At 42.2% G+C, this 15,822-nt stretch overlaps 2 protein-coding genes across 2 annotated transcripts in view; one reads left to right on the top strand and one right to left on the bottom strand.

The window, feature by feature from the left end:
• DDX46 (DEAD-box helicase 46) overlaps nt 1–15,822 on the top strand; it is a 63,992-nt gene that overhangs the window by 10,059 nt on the left and 38,111 nt on the right. Inside the window, exons 5-8 of the mRNA XM_045161883.1 lie at nt 1,479–1,540; nt 14,281–14,431; nt 14,495–14,671; nt 14,729–15,105. Coding sequence (XP_045017818.1) covers nt 1,479–1,540; nt 14,281–14,431; nt 14,495–14,671; nt 14,729–15,105 — 767 coding nt within the window. The remainder of the gene's footprint in view (nt 1–1,478; nt 1,541–14,280; nt 14,432–14,494; nt 14,672–14,728; nt 15,106–15,822) is intronic.
• LOC102405949 (olfactory receptor 10H1-like) lies at nt 14,224–15,180 on the bottom strand. The gene has a single exon (XM_006057844.2). It carries the CDS (start codon nt 15,178–15,180, stop codon nt 14,224–14,226), a length of 957 nt encoding a protein of 318 aa, XP_006057906.2.

The raw sequence follows: 15,822 nt of genomic DNA, 5'->3' as shown, positions 1-15,822 counted from the left end.
CAATATTGTAAAGCAATTATCCTCCAATTGAAAATAAAATTTTATAAAAAGTGAAGAACATTCTCCACCCTTTCCTCCACTGTACCAAGCCCTTGAGTTAATGACCATGCTGGCAGTTCTCATGTATATCAACCTGACTCCTAACAATGAATCTGAAAGATACCCTTATTTTTTTGGAAATTTAATTATCAATGGAGGCTTTTTAGGGATCTTTTATCTTGAGTTTGTCGCATCTGTATTACATTTGTCTTGCAGTATCTGAATGACTTAGGCACTCCCTATCTCCATCTCTTGTCCAGAACCTCTTAGAAATGAGATCTGAGTCCCACTGACCTTTTACATCTAGCACATACTACATATACCATATAATTTTATAGGATAAAATCCCCACCAAACCCAGACCATTAAGTAGAGTTGAAGAGCTCTTCAATTTCTTGGTTATGACTTGCTCAGGAGATGCTTTTTTTTTCTGAGGCTGTGCAATAGTAGATAGAAGAAGGAAACCTCATACTTGATTTGCTCTTTAAGGACTATGAAAAATCAGAACTGGTCACCCTGGCAGGATAGTTTGATAAGCACAACCAACCTCAGTACCTAAAGATTGTGCATGAGAAACTCTTATCTCCAGCTCAGAGGAAGTCCAGCCCCAGCACTGTGTGTTCAAAGATGTGTATGAACATCTGAACCCATCTCTGGGGAGACCACAGTGACCAGGACAGGGATACCTGCTCTCGTGGACCTTACAGGAGAGAGAGAAAGTAGATGACAGATAACTGCATTTGGACAAGAAGGAAAAGTGGGAGGGAGGGAAGACTCAGTGACCAATCCATAGAGAGTGGGGCAGGCTAGGGGAGGCTTCACAGAGAAGGTGGCATTTCAATAGACTTTCTGCTCAAGAGGGAGAGGGAATGGGGCACTGCACTGGCAAAGGGACTGGCATGTACAAAAAACCTCAGGTGGGAAAATCAGTGTCCATTTGAGGAACAGGATGACAGCAAGAAGGGGAAGTGGCTCATAGTGGCCTAAGGATACTGGCAGAGGTCTGAATAAAAGGACTTACTCCTTTTAGATAACACTCATTTGTACAGGGACGCTGGTTAGATACACACAAGGGCGGGTGGGTTCCTGGAAGGCCCACCACACCTGAAAATGAACCTCAGAGAACTTAGGGGATGGCCATTTACATTTCAGAAGGATTTTGCAGCTCACGAACTTCCATAGGTCTATATGAAAGAGTTATTTGCTTGTTTCTTTAGCAAGTACTACTGAGCACCTGTTAATTGTCAGCCTGTGAAACACAACGATGAGCAAGTCTAGATGGTCCTACCCTTTTGGACCTGGCCAGAGTAACAGGGAAGAGGGGAGGTGTTGAACAAGAATTATATCAAAAAGTGCAGTAAACATTATTATGAGGAAGTAGAAGCTGTAGCTCCCAGGGGTATACGACACTAACTGCTTTGTGAACCTTGTGTTCGCAGCTCAGGGTACCATGGTGTACGTTGGAGCATTTGTCTGGAGCTCTGGAATTTCTGTGCCTTGGGTAAGAGAAGGTCATCTTCAATTCCCAATTAAATCTCTTGGCTGCCAATCAAGTTTGGGCTTAAAAGTAAGCAGGAAAACTATTGGGGATCATTCCCTAGAGTGGAATGGCCTGTGGCCTTGTCTGCACCTTGGCTCTCTGATCTATGCATCCATCTGTGTCAGCTCAGTGCCTGAATGTTAGGGACTTTAAAATATTTTTCAACAGGTGAAATGGGAATGGGAATTGTGTGTCAACTTTCAATGAGTCCCCAGGAGGTCACAGAATATCCCTTGGCTTACTTACTAATGAAATTTGTAATTGGAGCCCAGGGAATGTTATGCCATAGTAGATTTCGTAGGCTGTGCAGAGCAGTGTTTTCCTCTCTTTGTTCCCTGCAGAAAGGATACCCAAGTGCCTTCGTTGATGAGAACTAGGGGGTGGGGCTGGAGGTGGGGTTCAAATGGGATCTACCAATTGCCTGTTGTGGGAGACCCGTTCCATCATTTCAATTCCATTTCTAGGGCTTTTCTGGTTTGTTTTTAAACAGGGACAAGCTGATGCCCAAGAGAATTGTTCATTTCTCTCCACACTCTTAAAAAGAGATCAATAGCCAAGACCTGGATAACTTGATGCTTCAGGGCAATGACTCACATCAGACAGATGCAAGTTCAAATCCTGACCCATCCAATTTCTTGCTGTGTGATATTCATGAATTAACTTCTCTGATCTTTATCTACAAATGTTGTTGTTCAGTAGCTCAGTCATGTTCAACTCTTTAGCACTTCACTTTAATACCATATTTAGTCAAGGTAAAGAGCTTGAGTGCTGGGTAGGTTTTGGAACTTCAAAGGGAAGGAGGACAATTCACATAAAAATGGAAAAGCAAATGTTGGGTAACAAGTATTTGCTGGGCCCAGAAGAAAAGAGGGGATCCAAGATGAACTTTGATCTCAAGGCCCTTCTGCATTTCCCCCACACACACCTGGCTCCTATTCTTTGCAGATATCTGGTGATAGCTCTATTCATGGAGTAGGAAATGGCAACCCACTCCTGTACTCTTGCCTGGAAAATTCCATGGACAGAGGAGCCTAGTGGGCTACAGTCCACGGGGTCACAAAGAGTTGGACACAACTAAGCACAGCACAGCAACTCTATTCTAGGAACACCCTTTATCTAAATGTATTCAGGGTGGAAAGATGTATGAGATGATCACATAGAGAAAATGCAATTCAATGATTCCTCTCTTGCAGGGTACTTTATATGAGTTCGCCTTAAACCTAGAATCTTTTCTTCTCTGCCATGGTCTGTGCATGGGTTGGAAAGAATTTTCAGACATGTGACAGAATGAGAGGAAAAAAAGGTTATTAGAGTGGAGATGCTGTTAGAACTTGGGGTCAGCTCAAGGAGAGCCAACGTTGAGTAGAGGCCCTTGGTCCATTTTTATACCCAGGATATAACGTGTGGGATAGGGGTCTTGCGGATCATTTGCTGATTGATGAGATACATAAACTGGGTAGAGGAAGAGTGAGGCAAATACCTTCCCTGGTGTGTCAGATGGTAAAGAATCTGCTGCAATGTGGGAGACCTGAGTTTGATACCTGGGTTGGGAAGATCCCCTGGAGGAGGAAATGGCAACCCACTCCAGTATCTTGCCTGGAGAATCCCCATGGACAGAGGATCCCAAAGAGTTGGACACGACTATGTGACTAAGCACAGTACATATGGAGTAGGAGGGGGACACAGGTTATACTGCTCAGGAGGACCTGAAATTGATTAATAGTTATGACATGTGTGAGGGAAGGACAATATGGGTCTAGTTTTTTCCTTCTCTACTTTCCAAGGCCCTCCTTGTTTTTTTCTGTTCTTTCACCCTTGGGACAACATTCTCCTGCCAGAAACCAGGGTAGTCTAATTGCTCCCATTACCATAAACCCCTATGGCAAAGAGAAATGGAAGACATCCAGCCTCCAACTTCCTTTAGGCAGCAACAGGTAGCTACAACATAGATATTTTGAGGCTACAAAAGACTAAGCTGGATAACAGCAGGGGAGAGCGAAGCACTCTAAACTTTAGTACGGCACACATATGCGCAATAGTAGCTGAAAACAGTAATAAGCAGACTCAGAAAACGTTGAGGAAACCCCCACATTTCAAGAGTAAATCGTGAACACTTGCAGAGATACAGAGAAGTCTCTATAGTTGGGTCAAGAAAGGAAGACCCACCATGAGAAACCCCCTGCTGTGTTAGAGAGTGACATGGTACATGGGCCAGAAGGTAACTCTTTGTCAAACCACAATAATAAGTGTGTCAACTACAAATTGGCACTTACCAAGAACATTGCCAATGACTGAACAACAAAGGCATTTGCCATCTGCCTCTAGGGAGATGGAACCCCATGCTGCTATACCTGTTGACCTTCAACAACCCCTGAGGGGGTTCAGGGTGGAGTGAGGCGCTCTGTGCTCCAGGGAATCTGGTGGGACAGGTCTTTAGATAGTTGGATGTTTTTAGGAACAGATTTTACAATCTCAATCCTTCTATCTCCTCATATCTAGAGAAGTACTAAATTCCTTCATGGTGACATCAGATCCTCATGACTAACAAAAACCTTTTGTAAAATGAGTGCTTCATGGCATTGAACTCCCCCTTCACCTAAACCTTATATATTGACTTTCCCCCACTGCTGCTTTGGAGCAGTCTCTCAGAGCTATGAGATGCTGCCTCCCATGCTGCTGTCCTCATTTTGCCCAAATAAAACTTAACTTGCAACTCTCAAGTTGCATGTTTTTTTAGTCGACAAGTGCAGGAACTGAGGGGCGGAGGAATTGAAGAGATATTTTTTGGGTTTTTTAAAAATATTTATTTATTTGGCTGCTCTAGGTCTTAGTTGCAGCAAACAGAATCTTTAAGTTGGGGCATATAGGATCTAGTTCCCTGACCAAGATCGAAACTGGGCCCCCTGCACTGAGAGTGTGGAGTCTTAGCCACTGGACCACCAGGGAAGTCCCAAGGAAATTATTTTAAGGGCACAAATTTGTAAACAGTAGATAAATAAAACCTTCAGGTCTAATGCAGAGCAAGTAATTATAGACAATAATACTCTATTATAAATTTCATAGCTGATAAAGCACTACGTCTTAATTGTTCCCACCACACACACACAACAGAGGTGTGAGTTAACGTGAAGTGCTAATCATATTGCAACATCAATGTATTGAAGAGGAAAAGTTAAAATTTTACAGAACCTCCTGCTCGTTCTGCCTCTGTAACTCAGCTTGCTCCTTGCAAAGTCTGGATCACGTAGGTCACGTAGTCTCAGAAAATGGGGACTCAAAATACTAGGAACTGGAGCTTATCTCACTCACCCTTGTCCTGCTCTTTGAAATTGCATAGCCCCTGCAAACCTGCCTAATCATGCCTGTTGGTGTAAAGGTCATGCATCCCCTTCCCCATCTTGACTGCTGTTCCCATGGACGTGAAACCCTTTAGTTTAAATCAGCCTATTAACAGCCAGTGTTGCCCACTCTAGTCTCTCTATAGAAACTCAGAGCTTGGAGTGTTAACTCCTCTGGGCCTGCCAGTGTAATAAACCTGAGTTCTCCAACTCTCCAAGTGTGGTGAGTGGTTTCCCAAGTACCGGTTTTTGCAACACTTCTGGAGGCCCCAGTGAAATTCCAACCACATCAGCCCCTTGAGCCACCACTCTGGTGGCTCAGCTGGGCTGGAGCAAGGAGCCCCAAGACAAACAAGGAGGCATGCCACCTGACAGTATTCTGGATTCTCTTCCGGACTGGTGTCCCAACTCTCTGGACGCCCATGCCCCTGGACCAACTCACCAGGAATGGCCACAGGATCAGGTAAGGCCCTGGGCCAGTCCCCAGTCAGATCCTACTCCAACGGGTAGAAGAGGAGACTGATCACCTCCGTGGAGCTCCCAGGAAGGGAGCAACAGTTAAGGAAACCCAAGGACCCTGGAGAAGGGAGGCATTGTGATAGCCTCTGAATGATTGTGAGTGCGTGATTGCTGATAACAGAGTGAGAGAAACTTCTTTTCTTTTTGGAAACTGTAAAACCAATTCTTTTTGCACATGCGATTAAAAACAACTAGCTTATTGAATGGCAACCCATTCCAGTATTCTTGCCTGAAGAATCCCATGGGCGGAGGAGCCTGGTATCCATGGGGTCACAAAGAATCGGACATGGTTGAGCGACTTCACTTTCACTTTCAGCTTATTGAAAGGCCTGCCTAGAGGAAAGCTTGAAGTTAACCCTTTCCATGTCCTTGAAACACACAGCCAACTTTGCCTGAGACCTCAGCCTTGGGCAAATTAGAACTTCAAGCAAAGAAAAGAAAAAGGGGGTGGGGGGGGTTTGTTAAAGAGATATTTTAAATCTCAAACAGAAAACTATAAGATTGCTGTCTGTCTGTATGGATTTATGTATGTCTCAGTGTATGTCTTTTGTTTTTTTTCTGATAATATTATTGAAGTTGTAAATGAGTTCTAATTTAATTGGCCTAAAGAAAAGTAAGTGCTTACAAATCCAACAATTCTAAATACAAGAAAAAATTAGCCTAAATAAATTTCAGATTCATGTGAACTGGGAAATATTCAATATTAAATATCTAGTATTAATATTTGTTCGCTAATCTAATAAGGAAAGTAGGATGTATGTTTTTAATAAAGAAGGTATAAAAAATAAAATCACATTTTATGAAGGGAAAGAAACTAGGTCTGACTTACAGGTGGCTGTTACAAAAAGTGATAAGAAGATTTGTGGAAAGTGGACCCTGAAAAAAGTTTTGTGCATGGTTAGGACTGACTAAGTTTAAAATAAATTTAATTAAGTTTGCCTAAATGAGTTTAAAGTAAGTTGGTGCAAAAAGCTAAATTCGGCCTTTCTATTAAGAAGACATATTTTCTTCAGATGTTGAACTGCTTTCAATAATAGATTTAAGTTTCTTTACCTCTTAATTGATCTGTTCTGTATTTACCTTTGAAATCATTTATTAACTTTGGCTAAGTAAATAACTATTATTTCACAGTAACTTATATGATCCTACCTGACTGTTATAAACCCTTTTGATATTTATTGACAAAACTTCCTAAAAACTTGACTTCTAGGTATGTCCCTGAGACATCCCAAAGAGCTATTAAGATACCTTAGTTCATTGGACATGTTAAATTACATGAGAAGTATTGCTGAAGGGGTGATAAATCTTTTCAGGTTACACTGTATGGTTGATGTTACTAATATAGATATCCTAAAATTATGTGAAATTCATATATATCTGATATGCCCTGATAAAATACAGTCAATTACAATTCTAGTTGTCATATTAAAGTGTTCAATGACCAGGTTTCTTTGTCAATTGCAATAGAATCAGATTTTAAACATGCCTTCTATGGTTTTACTCTCATGCCTTTAGAAAAATACTGCTAGTTCTTCAAGATTGATGGAAAAGACTTTCTAAGATTAAACAGATAAACAAATTTTGTTATTAACGGTAAGCTGGTACCAGACTGGAATTTGGTCTTCTCTCTGTTTAGAGAAACAGGTTTTCTTAGAATGAAGATTTTGGTAACAGATTATGAATTTCTTTGCCTTTAAGTGATTTACATTTGTTTTTAAAATCTTTGTTACTTTGGTAAAGTAAATAAACATTAATTTAGAATATAGTACATGTAGACAAAGCTCATTTTGCTTCTACAAAATATAACCCCTCATGGTTAGACTTTTGCTGTCCTAATGTCCTTAAAACATGGCAATAGTCTGCTCCTAAATCAGGAAATTAAAAATGGGTAAACAACAGCTGAAAATCAAAGAGCCAGGGCTATGGGAAATCCAAGACAGCCACTTGGCTTTTCCCAGCTCCCTGACGGACCTCATTTTTATTTGACGGGTTAAAGCCTTCCCTGGCTACAGTGTTAATGCCCTCACAGTGAGTTCTCCAAGAAGAAAAAACTTTTGTTTCACTGAATATTAAGTTCTAGTTTTGTTGATTAAGGTCTGTGCTTACTAAGACTCACTTCTGAGACAGTTCCTTGTTAAATTGTTAAAATGTTTAAGTTATTAAAAAGACACTCTAAGATTGTTTCTAAAGCTTATCTCAGTAACCAATCTCTGGATAAAGGTCTGATGCTCCATGATATACAACCAGGAGATGAACACTTGGCTATAATCATTTAACTGAGTCAGATGACCTAGGGTATACCAGGCTATAAGACTGGGAGCTGACTGTGGCTCAGATCATAAATTCCTTATTGCCAAATTCAAACTTAAATTGAAGAAAGTAGGGAAAACCACTAGACCATTCAGGTATGACCTAAATCAAATTCCTCATGATTATACAGTGGAAGTGAGAAATAGATTTAAGGGACTAGATCTGATAGATAGAGTGCCTGATGAACTATGGACAGAGGTTCATGATATTGTACAGGGGACAGGGATCAAGACCATCCCCATGGAAAAGAAATGTCAAAAAGAAAAATGGCTGTCTGGGGAGGCCTTACAAATAGCTGTGAAAAGAAGAGAAGTGAAAAGCAAAGCAGAAAAGGAAAGATATAAACATCTGAATGCAGACTTCCAAAGCATAGCAAGGAGAGATAAGAAAGCCTTCCTCAGCGATCAATGCAAAGAAATAGAGGAAAACAACAGAATGGGAAAGACTAGAGATCTCTTCAAGAAAATTAGAGATACCAAAGGAACATTTCAGCAAAGATGGGCTCAATAAAGGACAGAAATGGTATGGACCTAACAGAAGCAGAAGATATTAAGAAGAGGTGGCAAGAATACACAGAAGAACTTTACAAAAAAGATCTTCACAACCCAGATAATCACTATGGTGTGATCACTCACCTAGAGCCAGACATCCTGGAATGTGAAGTCAAGTGGGCCTTAGGAAGCATTACTACGAACAAGGCTAGTGGAGGTGATGGAATTCCAGTTGAGCTATTTCAAATCCTGAAAGATGATGGTGTGAAAGTGCTGCACTCAATATGCCAACAAACTTGGAAAACTCAGCAGTGGCCACAGGACTGGAAAAGGGCAGTTTTCATTCCAATCCCTAACAAAGGCAATGCCAAACAATGCTCATACTACTGCACAATTGCACTCATCTCAAACACTAGTAAAGTAATGCTCAAAATTCTCCAAACCAGACTTCAGCAATACATGAACCATGAACTTCCAGATGTTCAAGTTCATTTTAGAAAAGGCAGAGGAACCAGAGATCAAATTGCCAACATCTGCTGGATCATCAAAAAAGCAAGTGAGTTCCAGAAAAACATCTACTTCTGCGTTATTGACTATGCCAAAGCCTTAGACTGTGTGGATCACAATAAACTCTGGAAAATTCTTCAAGAGATGGGAATACGAGACCACCTGACCTACCTCTTGAGAAACCTATATGCAGGTCAGGAAGCAACAGTTAGAACTGGACATGGAACAACAGACTGGTTCCAAATAGGAAAAGGAGTACATCAAGGCTATATATTGTCACCCTGCTTATTTAACTTATATGCAGAGTACATCACGAGAAACGCTGGGCTGGAAGAAACACAAGCTGGAATCAAGATTGCCGGGAGAAATATCAATAACCTCAGATATGCAGATGACACCACCCTTATGGCAGAAAGTGAAGAGGAACTCGAAAGCCTCTTGATGAAAGTGAAAGAGGAGAGTGAAAAAGCTGGCTTAAAGCTCAACATTCAGAAAACGAAGTTCATGGCATCTGGTCCCATCACTTCATGGGAAATAGATGGGGAAACAGTGGAAACAGTGTCAAACTTTATTTTTTTGGGCTCCAAAATCACTGCAGATGGTGATTGCAGCCATGAAATTAAAAGACACTTACTCCTTGGAAGAAAAGTTATGACCAACCTAGATAGCATATTCAAAAGCAGAGACATTACTTTGCCAACAAAGATCCGTCTAGTCCAGGCTATGGTTTTTCCAGCGATCATGTATGGATGTGAGAGTTGGACTGTGAAGAAAGCTGAGCACAGAAGAATTGATTCTGTTGAACTGTGGTGTTGGAGAAGACTCTTGAGAGTCCCTTGGACTGCAAGGAGATCCAACCAGTCCATTCTAAAGGAGGTCAGTCCTGGGTGTTCTTTGGAAGGACTGATGCTAAAGCTGAAACTCCAATACTGTGGCCACCTCATGCGAAGAGTTGACTCATTGGAAAAGACTCTGATGCTGGGAGGGATTGAGGGCAGGAGAAGAAGGGGATGACAGAGGATGAGATGGCTGGATGGCATCACCGACTCAATGGACGTGAGTTTGAGTGAACTCTGGGAGTTGGTGATGGACAGGGAGGCCTGGCGTGCTGCAATTCATGGGGTCTCATAGAGTTGGACACAACTGAGCAACTGAACTGAACTGAACCCAGTGAAAGTTTTTGACTTAAATTCTTGCTTGTGACCTTACTAATAACTGCTAGGTATATTATTTTCTGTGTAGCTTGCTCCAGAAGATTATTTCTTATGTTACCAAATGTGTGACCAAGCCTGTGATAAACTGCTGACATGCAGTTCCATATGAGATCAATAATTGTAATTGTGTAACTCTAGATACGGGAAGAAGCAACAAGAGGAAATATTTTCCTGGACCAAGAGGCTAGTACGACAGGTATGGTCCAGAGACTTTTGCTACTTACAAGGCCTGGTCTAGTGACAACACATTGAGTGGCCTGTCAATGGAATCTTTGTTAGACCTGAAAATGAGCCTTCCCAGCACCGCAGGACACAGTGACCATGAAATGCCCTCAAAACATGATCAAATATGTGGCTATGAAAGGGCCTTGCTGACTGAAAGTTGGCCCTTGCCAGCTGCCTCTACAAAGATTAAATCATGACCACTGCAAGACGCTGACCTTCAACAACCCCTTTGTTCAGGGCTCAGAGTTTGGAGTGTTAACTCCTCTGGGCCCGCCGGCATAATAAACCTGATTTCTCCAACTCTCTGAGTGTGGCACTTGGTTTCTTAATTACTGGTTTCTGCAACGGTATCACATCAGTACATTGGACACCAAAAATTTACATGATGTCTTGTGTCAATTATAACTCATTTTTTTTAAGTTTCCTTGACAAATTTAAATTGTTTCAGATGCATTTATTTTAAAATAGCAATTTATAATACTTAATGGATTTTAGTTTATGGTGATACTGTTGTATGCAACAACGTATATAATTAAAATGCACAAGAGGATTTGCCTGGTGGTCCAGTGGTTAAGAATCCATCTTGCAATGCAGGGCACATGGGTTTGATCCCCGGTCCAGGAAGATCTCACATGCTGCAGAGCAACTAAGCCTGTGTGCCACAATACTAAGCCTGCACTCTAGAACCTGCAAGCCACAACTACTGATTCAGCGTGTTGCAGCTACTGAAACCCACATGCCTAGAGCCCATGCTCCACATCAAGAGAGTGGGCAGTGAGAAGCCCATAAACCAGAGTAGCCCCTCTCACACAACTAGGAAAAGCCCACCTAAAGCAGGGAAGACCCAACTCAGCCAAAAATGAAATAAATAAATAAAATACTTAAAAAACAACACAACAACACAAGCAATAAATTAGTCAAATTAGCCAAAGTTTAAAAAAAAAAAAAAATTTGTATTTATGTTGGAGCAGAAACTATGCAACATTTGTCCTAAAGTTGAATCCAGTCTTTCTCTATAAATTGAGTAGTAAAACATCTCATGTTAATGTAAACTGTTAGAATGTGGAAACCATTTCAAACCACACTGGAGAACCCTGAGAATCCTCCTTTGCAGTATATACTGCAGGCTTCCTGTTACCCCTTCACATATGTTGTCTCATTAAAGTTTCACAGTGAGGGGATCGGGGCAGATAAACTCATATCCATTCCATCTGACAGAGGGGAAACCAAGGTTCAAGATGCTTGCATGACTCATCCAAGATCACACAACTTGGAAGGGCCAGGCTTCTCCTGTAGGTCTTTTCTGATTCCCAGCCTTCTCCACCCAAAGCCTCACACACCATTTTCCCACAAGGAGTTTTGTGGGTCCCCCATCTAAGGAGGATTAGCTCAGTTTCAAATCAAGCACTTCAGGATCCTAAGAGCCTTTTAAACCACAGGTGGGCAGTTGTAACCCACCATGCACTGGAGCATGCATCCTTGGGACACTGATGTAACATTTCTACAGACTCAGGACTACTTCATGATTTCAAAATAAGTTTTATTCTTGTTGGAATTCCTGAGTAACTCTTTAACACTGAGCCAAGATACTCCCCATGCTTGGCAGCAAAACTGATCTGGGCAAGAATACAAACTGGGCTCTTTCATTTTGTTCATTAAAGGCCAACTTGGCCTCTGGTCCTACTGGCATCCAAATGGAAAAAGAGCCTGGAAAGTGATTTGATACCAACCATGAGTTGGGCACCCAATGCCTTCTGCAAACTTATTGTGATTCGTTAGGCTATCAGTTTCCTGAACACAGGAAGTCTGTCCATCTTGCTCACCATCACACCTAGCATCTACATAGGACTTGGAAGATAAAATTTATTAACAGACGTTTCTTGTAATGCCCAATTACCAATGTAATCTGTGCTGAACAAGCCAGAATGTTGGCTGGTTTGTGAAAAACTGTATTTGAAGTCAGGGTGACCTGGCTTTAATTCTTGCATCCCATTTTCCACCTAATTATATGGATGTTTTGTAGATATCATTCTAGATCTGTCTAAATAATAGGATGTTCAGAGCTGTGACATTTAAGATCAGAAAACTTTAGATGCAATCATTAATAAAGAACTGTTAGGCTCATGGACACAGTGAGGACAGGAAAGGATGGCAAGAATTGAGAGAGTAGCATGGAAACAGACACATTACCATATGTAAAATAAATAGCCAGTGGGAATTTAATGTATGACTCAGGGAGCTCAAACCGGTGCTCTGTGATAACCTAGATGGGTGGGATGGGGTGGGAGTTGGGAGGGAGCTTCAAGCATGAGGGAACATATGTATACCTCTGGCTGATTCATGTTGACGTATGGCAGAAACCAACACGATATTTTAAAGCACAAGATTTTAAACTAAAAAACTGTTAAACAAAATCTTGGTTCCTTTATACATGAAACACAAAACAGCTATTTAAGCCATTTGATCCTTGTATTTCATCAGTATTCTCTCTCCCTGGGGATCCCATTCAGCATCACGGTTTTAAGTACCTTGTGCACACAGGTAATCCTCAAATTCTTATATTTACCCCTATCCAACTGTCTACTCAGTATCTCCAAGTGGATAACTAGAAGGCACCTCAAATTTAATGTATCCAAACATTGGATTGCTTGTTGGCATTATCATCCTTTCTCTCTCTCTCTCTCTCTCTCTCACACACACACACACACACACGCACACACACACACACATACATACTTCATTCTCCTACAGTCTATTTTTTCTTAGAAAACAGCAACTCAAAATTCAATCCCTTGGAATCTTACCTACTCAAATACCGTGGATCCCCTTCCTAAATGTACTAAACTAATAGAACGCTCTTGGCCATGTCTTTCTCTCTTGACTTGCTTTACTTGACTCCCACTTATTACAACCTAACATATTAGATTGGCTTATTATTGGCATGTTAGTTTATTGGATATTGTCTGTCTCTGCCCAGTAGAATGTTGCTCTGGGGAGGTCAGGGACACCCAGTCCATGTCCACCATGGTATTCGTTCACAGCCTATGGTGAGTGTGTGCATGCTTCAGTTGTGTCCGACTCTTTGTGACCCTATGAACTGTACCCCACCAGACTCCTCTGTCCATGGGGATTCTCCCAGCAAGAATATTGGAATAGCTCACCATGCTCTTCTCCAGAAGATCTTCCCAACCCAGGGATCAAAACTGCGTCTCTTATGTCTCCTACATTGGCCGCAGGGTTCTTTACCACTAGTGCCACCTGGGAAGCCAACAGCATATAGAGGCTCTCAAATATCTGTTTAACTAGTTATTTTAGAAAAATGACAGTAAATGAAGGTAACTGTGAAGTTCAATTTTTGTTTATCAAATTGAATGAAAAAATTTTTTTCAGGTTCCTTAATACTGTTGGAGTGGGAGTGAGGTTCTGTGTGTCCTTATGCAAGTACTTTAATAAGTGAATTTTATGGAACATGAATTATATTTCAACAAAGTTATTTGGTTAAAAATTGAAACTAGGGGCTTCCCTGGTGGTCCAGTGGTTAAGAATCCACCTTGCAATGTAGGGGACATGCGTTTGACCCCTGGTCTGGGAAGATCCGACATGCCACAAGGCAGTTAAGCCCATGTGCCACAACTACTGAGCCCGCAAGCCAAAATTACTGAAGCCGCACACTCTAGAGCCCATGCTCTGCAGCAAGGGAAACCCCTGCAATGAAAAGCCTGTGTACCGCAGCTAGAGAGTAGTCCCTACTCGCGCCACGAGTAGAGAAAACCTGCACACAGCAATGAAGACCCCATGCAGTCAAAGATAAATAAATAAATCTTTTTTAAAAATTGAAGCTAATGTGAGACACACAGACAATGAGAGGAAAAAGGAAAAAAGATTAACATTTATTGAACACCTACTATGTGATAAGTGTCATACACACACACACACACACAAATCTTTACACCAATCTTACAAGATAGCTTTGATTAACCCCATTGTATAGATGAGGGTGTGGTCTTCCTTCTACCATAATCTGAAACCACCGCAGCCACTCAGATGCTGGAGGTGTAGAGCTTGCTGAGGAAGGTCTTCTTCATGGCGATCTTCAGCTCCTTGTTCCTGAGACTGAAGATGATGGGGCTCAGGAAGGGAGTGAGGACCGTGTAGGTGATGCCCATCAGCGTGTCTCCTTCCAGAGACTGGGGACCCTTGGGCTTGAGGTAGATGACAGAGGCAAAGCCGTAGTGCACGACCACCACGGTGAGGTGGGACGCACACGTGGAGAAGGCTTTGTGCCGGCCCTCGGCTGAGGGGATCCTCAAGATGGCGGCCACGATGAAGGCGTAAGACAAGAGGATGAGGAGACCACAGCCCAGCAGGGCAGCGATACACACCAGGCCCACGCCATTGGCCACTACTTGCACTTCAGTTCCACAGGCCAACTTCAGAAGAGGTGGCACATGGCAGCCAAAATAGTGAATCTCATTAGACCCACAGAAAGTGAGTTGGAAAATGGAAGATGTCACCACTAGCCCAACGACTAAGCCTCCAGCCCAGGACCAGGCCACCAGGCAGGCGCAGCCTCGGGGGCTCATGAGCACGTTGTAGCGCAGGGGATGGCAGATGGCCACGTAGCGGTCGTAGCCCATGACGGTGAGCAGGAAGGAGTGGGTGAAGCCGGGCGTGAAGGAGAAGAACATCTGGCTGGCACAGGCCACAAAGGAGATGGAGCGGTCGGTGGAGAGCAGGTCGGCCAGCATGCGAGGGATGATGGCGAAGGTGTAGAGGACCTCGGAGATAGAGAGGGCACACAGGAAGAGGTACATGGGTGTGTGGAGGCTGTGCTCCCTCCAGATGGTGCCCATGATGAGCAGGTTCCCCAGCAGCGTGAACAGGTACATCAGCAGGAACAGCAGGAAGAACATCAGCTGAAGGTGGGGGAAGGTGGAGAAGCCGATGAGGATGAATTCAGTCACTGAGGTGTAATTTAGCCTCAGAATGGCAGCCATACTGTTGGGGAAAAGAAGGAGGAATTCCCATAGGTAGGAACTCAAGAGTCTCTAATGAGCCCTCTTCAGGACTAGATGTTAATTCTTTCCCAGATTTAATCTATACATTCAATGTATTCCTCTCAAAAGAAGCCAGTTGAATTTTTTGAGAAAGATGTTAAACTTGTTATACAGTTTCTATTAAAGAATAGCTATCCATAAATAATTAAGTCCATCTTGAAGTGAAGAGTGAAAAGAGGTGGGGAGGAATTGCCTTCTAAGATACTGAGGCATTCTACAAAGCCTTGCAAATAAAGCAATGTAGGATCAGTACAAGGACAGACAAACAGATCAGTGGTTCAGAAGCTCTGAACAACGGATTGGGGAAAAAAAAACAAACCTAGAATCCATGGAACAACATGGATGGCTCTTACAAATAGCACTGGAAAATCAGAAAAAAAAAAAAAAAGCAGACTTCCAGCACAATATACAGTATGTGCATCAATATGCGTTTTTCAAGAATTCATGCAAACAGAAGGATACACATTGAAAAAATTAAAACAGCTACTGGTCGAGGGTGGGGATCAGAAGTAGGATGTTATGATAAATGGGAATAAATAACACAGGATCATTCTTCAAGTCAATGTTAGTAAAATGTCATCA

Source organism: Bubalus bubalis, chromosome 9, assembly GCF_019923935.1.
Source record: "Bubalus bubalis isolate 160015118507 breed Murrah chromosome 9, NDDB_SH_1, whole genome shotgun sequence".
NCBI classification, from domain to species: Eukaryota; Metazoa; Chordata; class Mammalia; order Artiodactyla; family Bovidae; genus Bubalus; species Bubalus bubalis.
This window is presented reverse-complemented; position numbering and strand designations above follow the sequence as displayed.

Coding starts and splice junctions, on each gene's coding strand:
- LOC102405949 (XM_006057844.2), bottom strand. CDS start 15,180: ATGGCTGCCATTCTGAGGCTAAATTACACCTCAGTGACTGAATTCATC.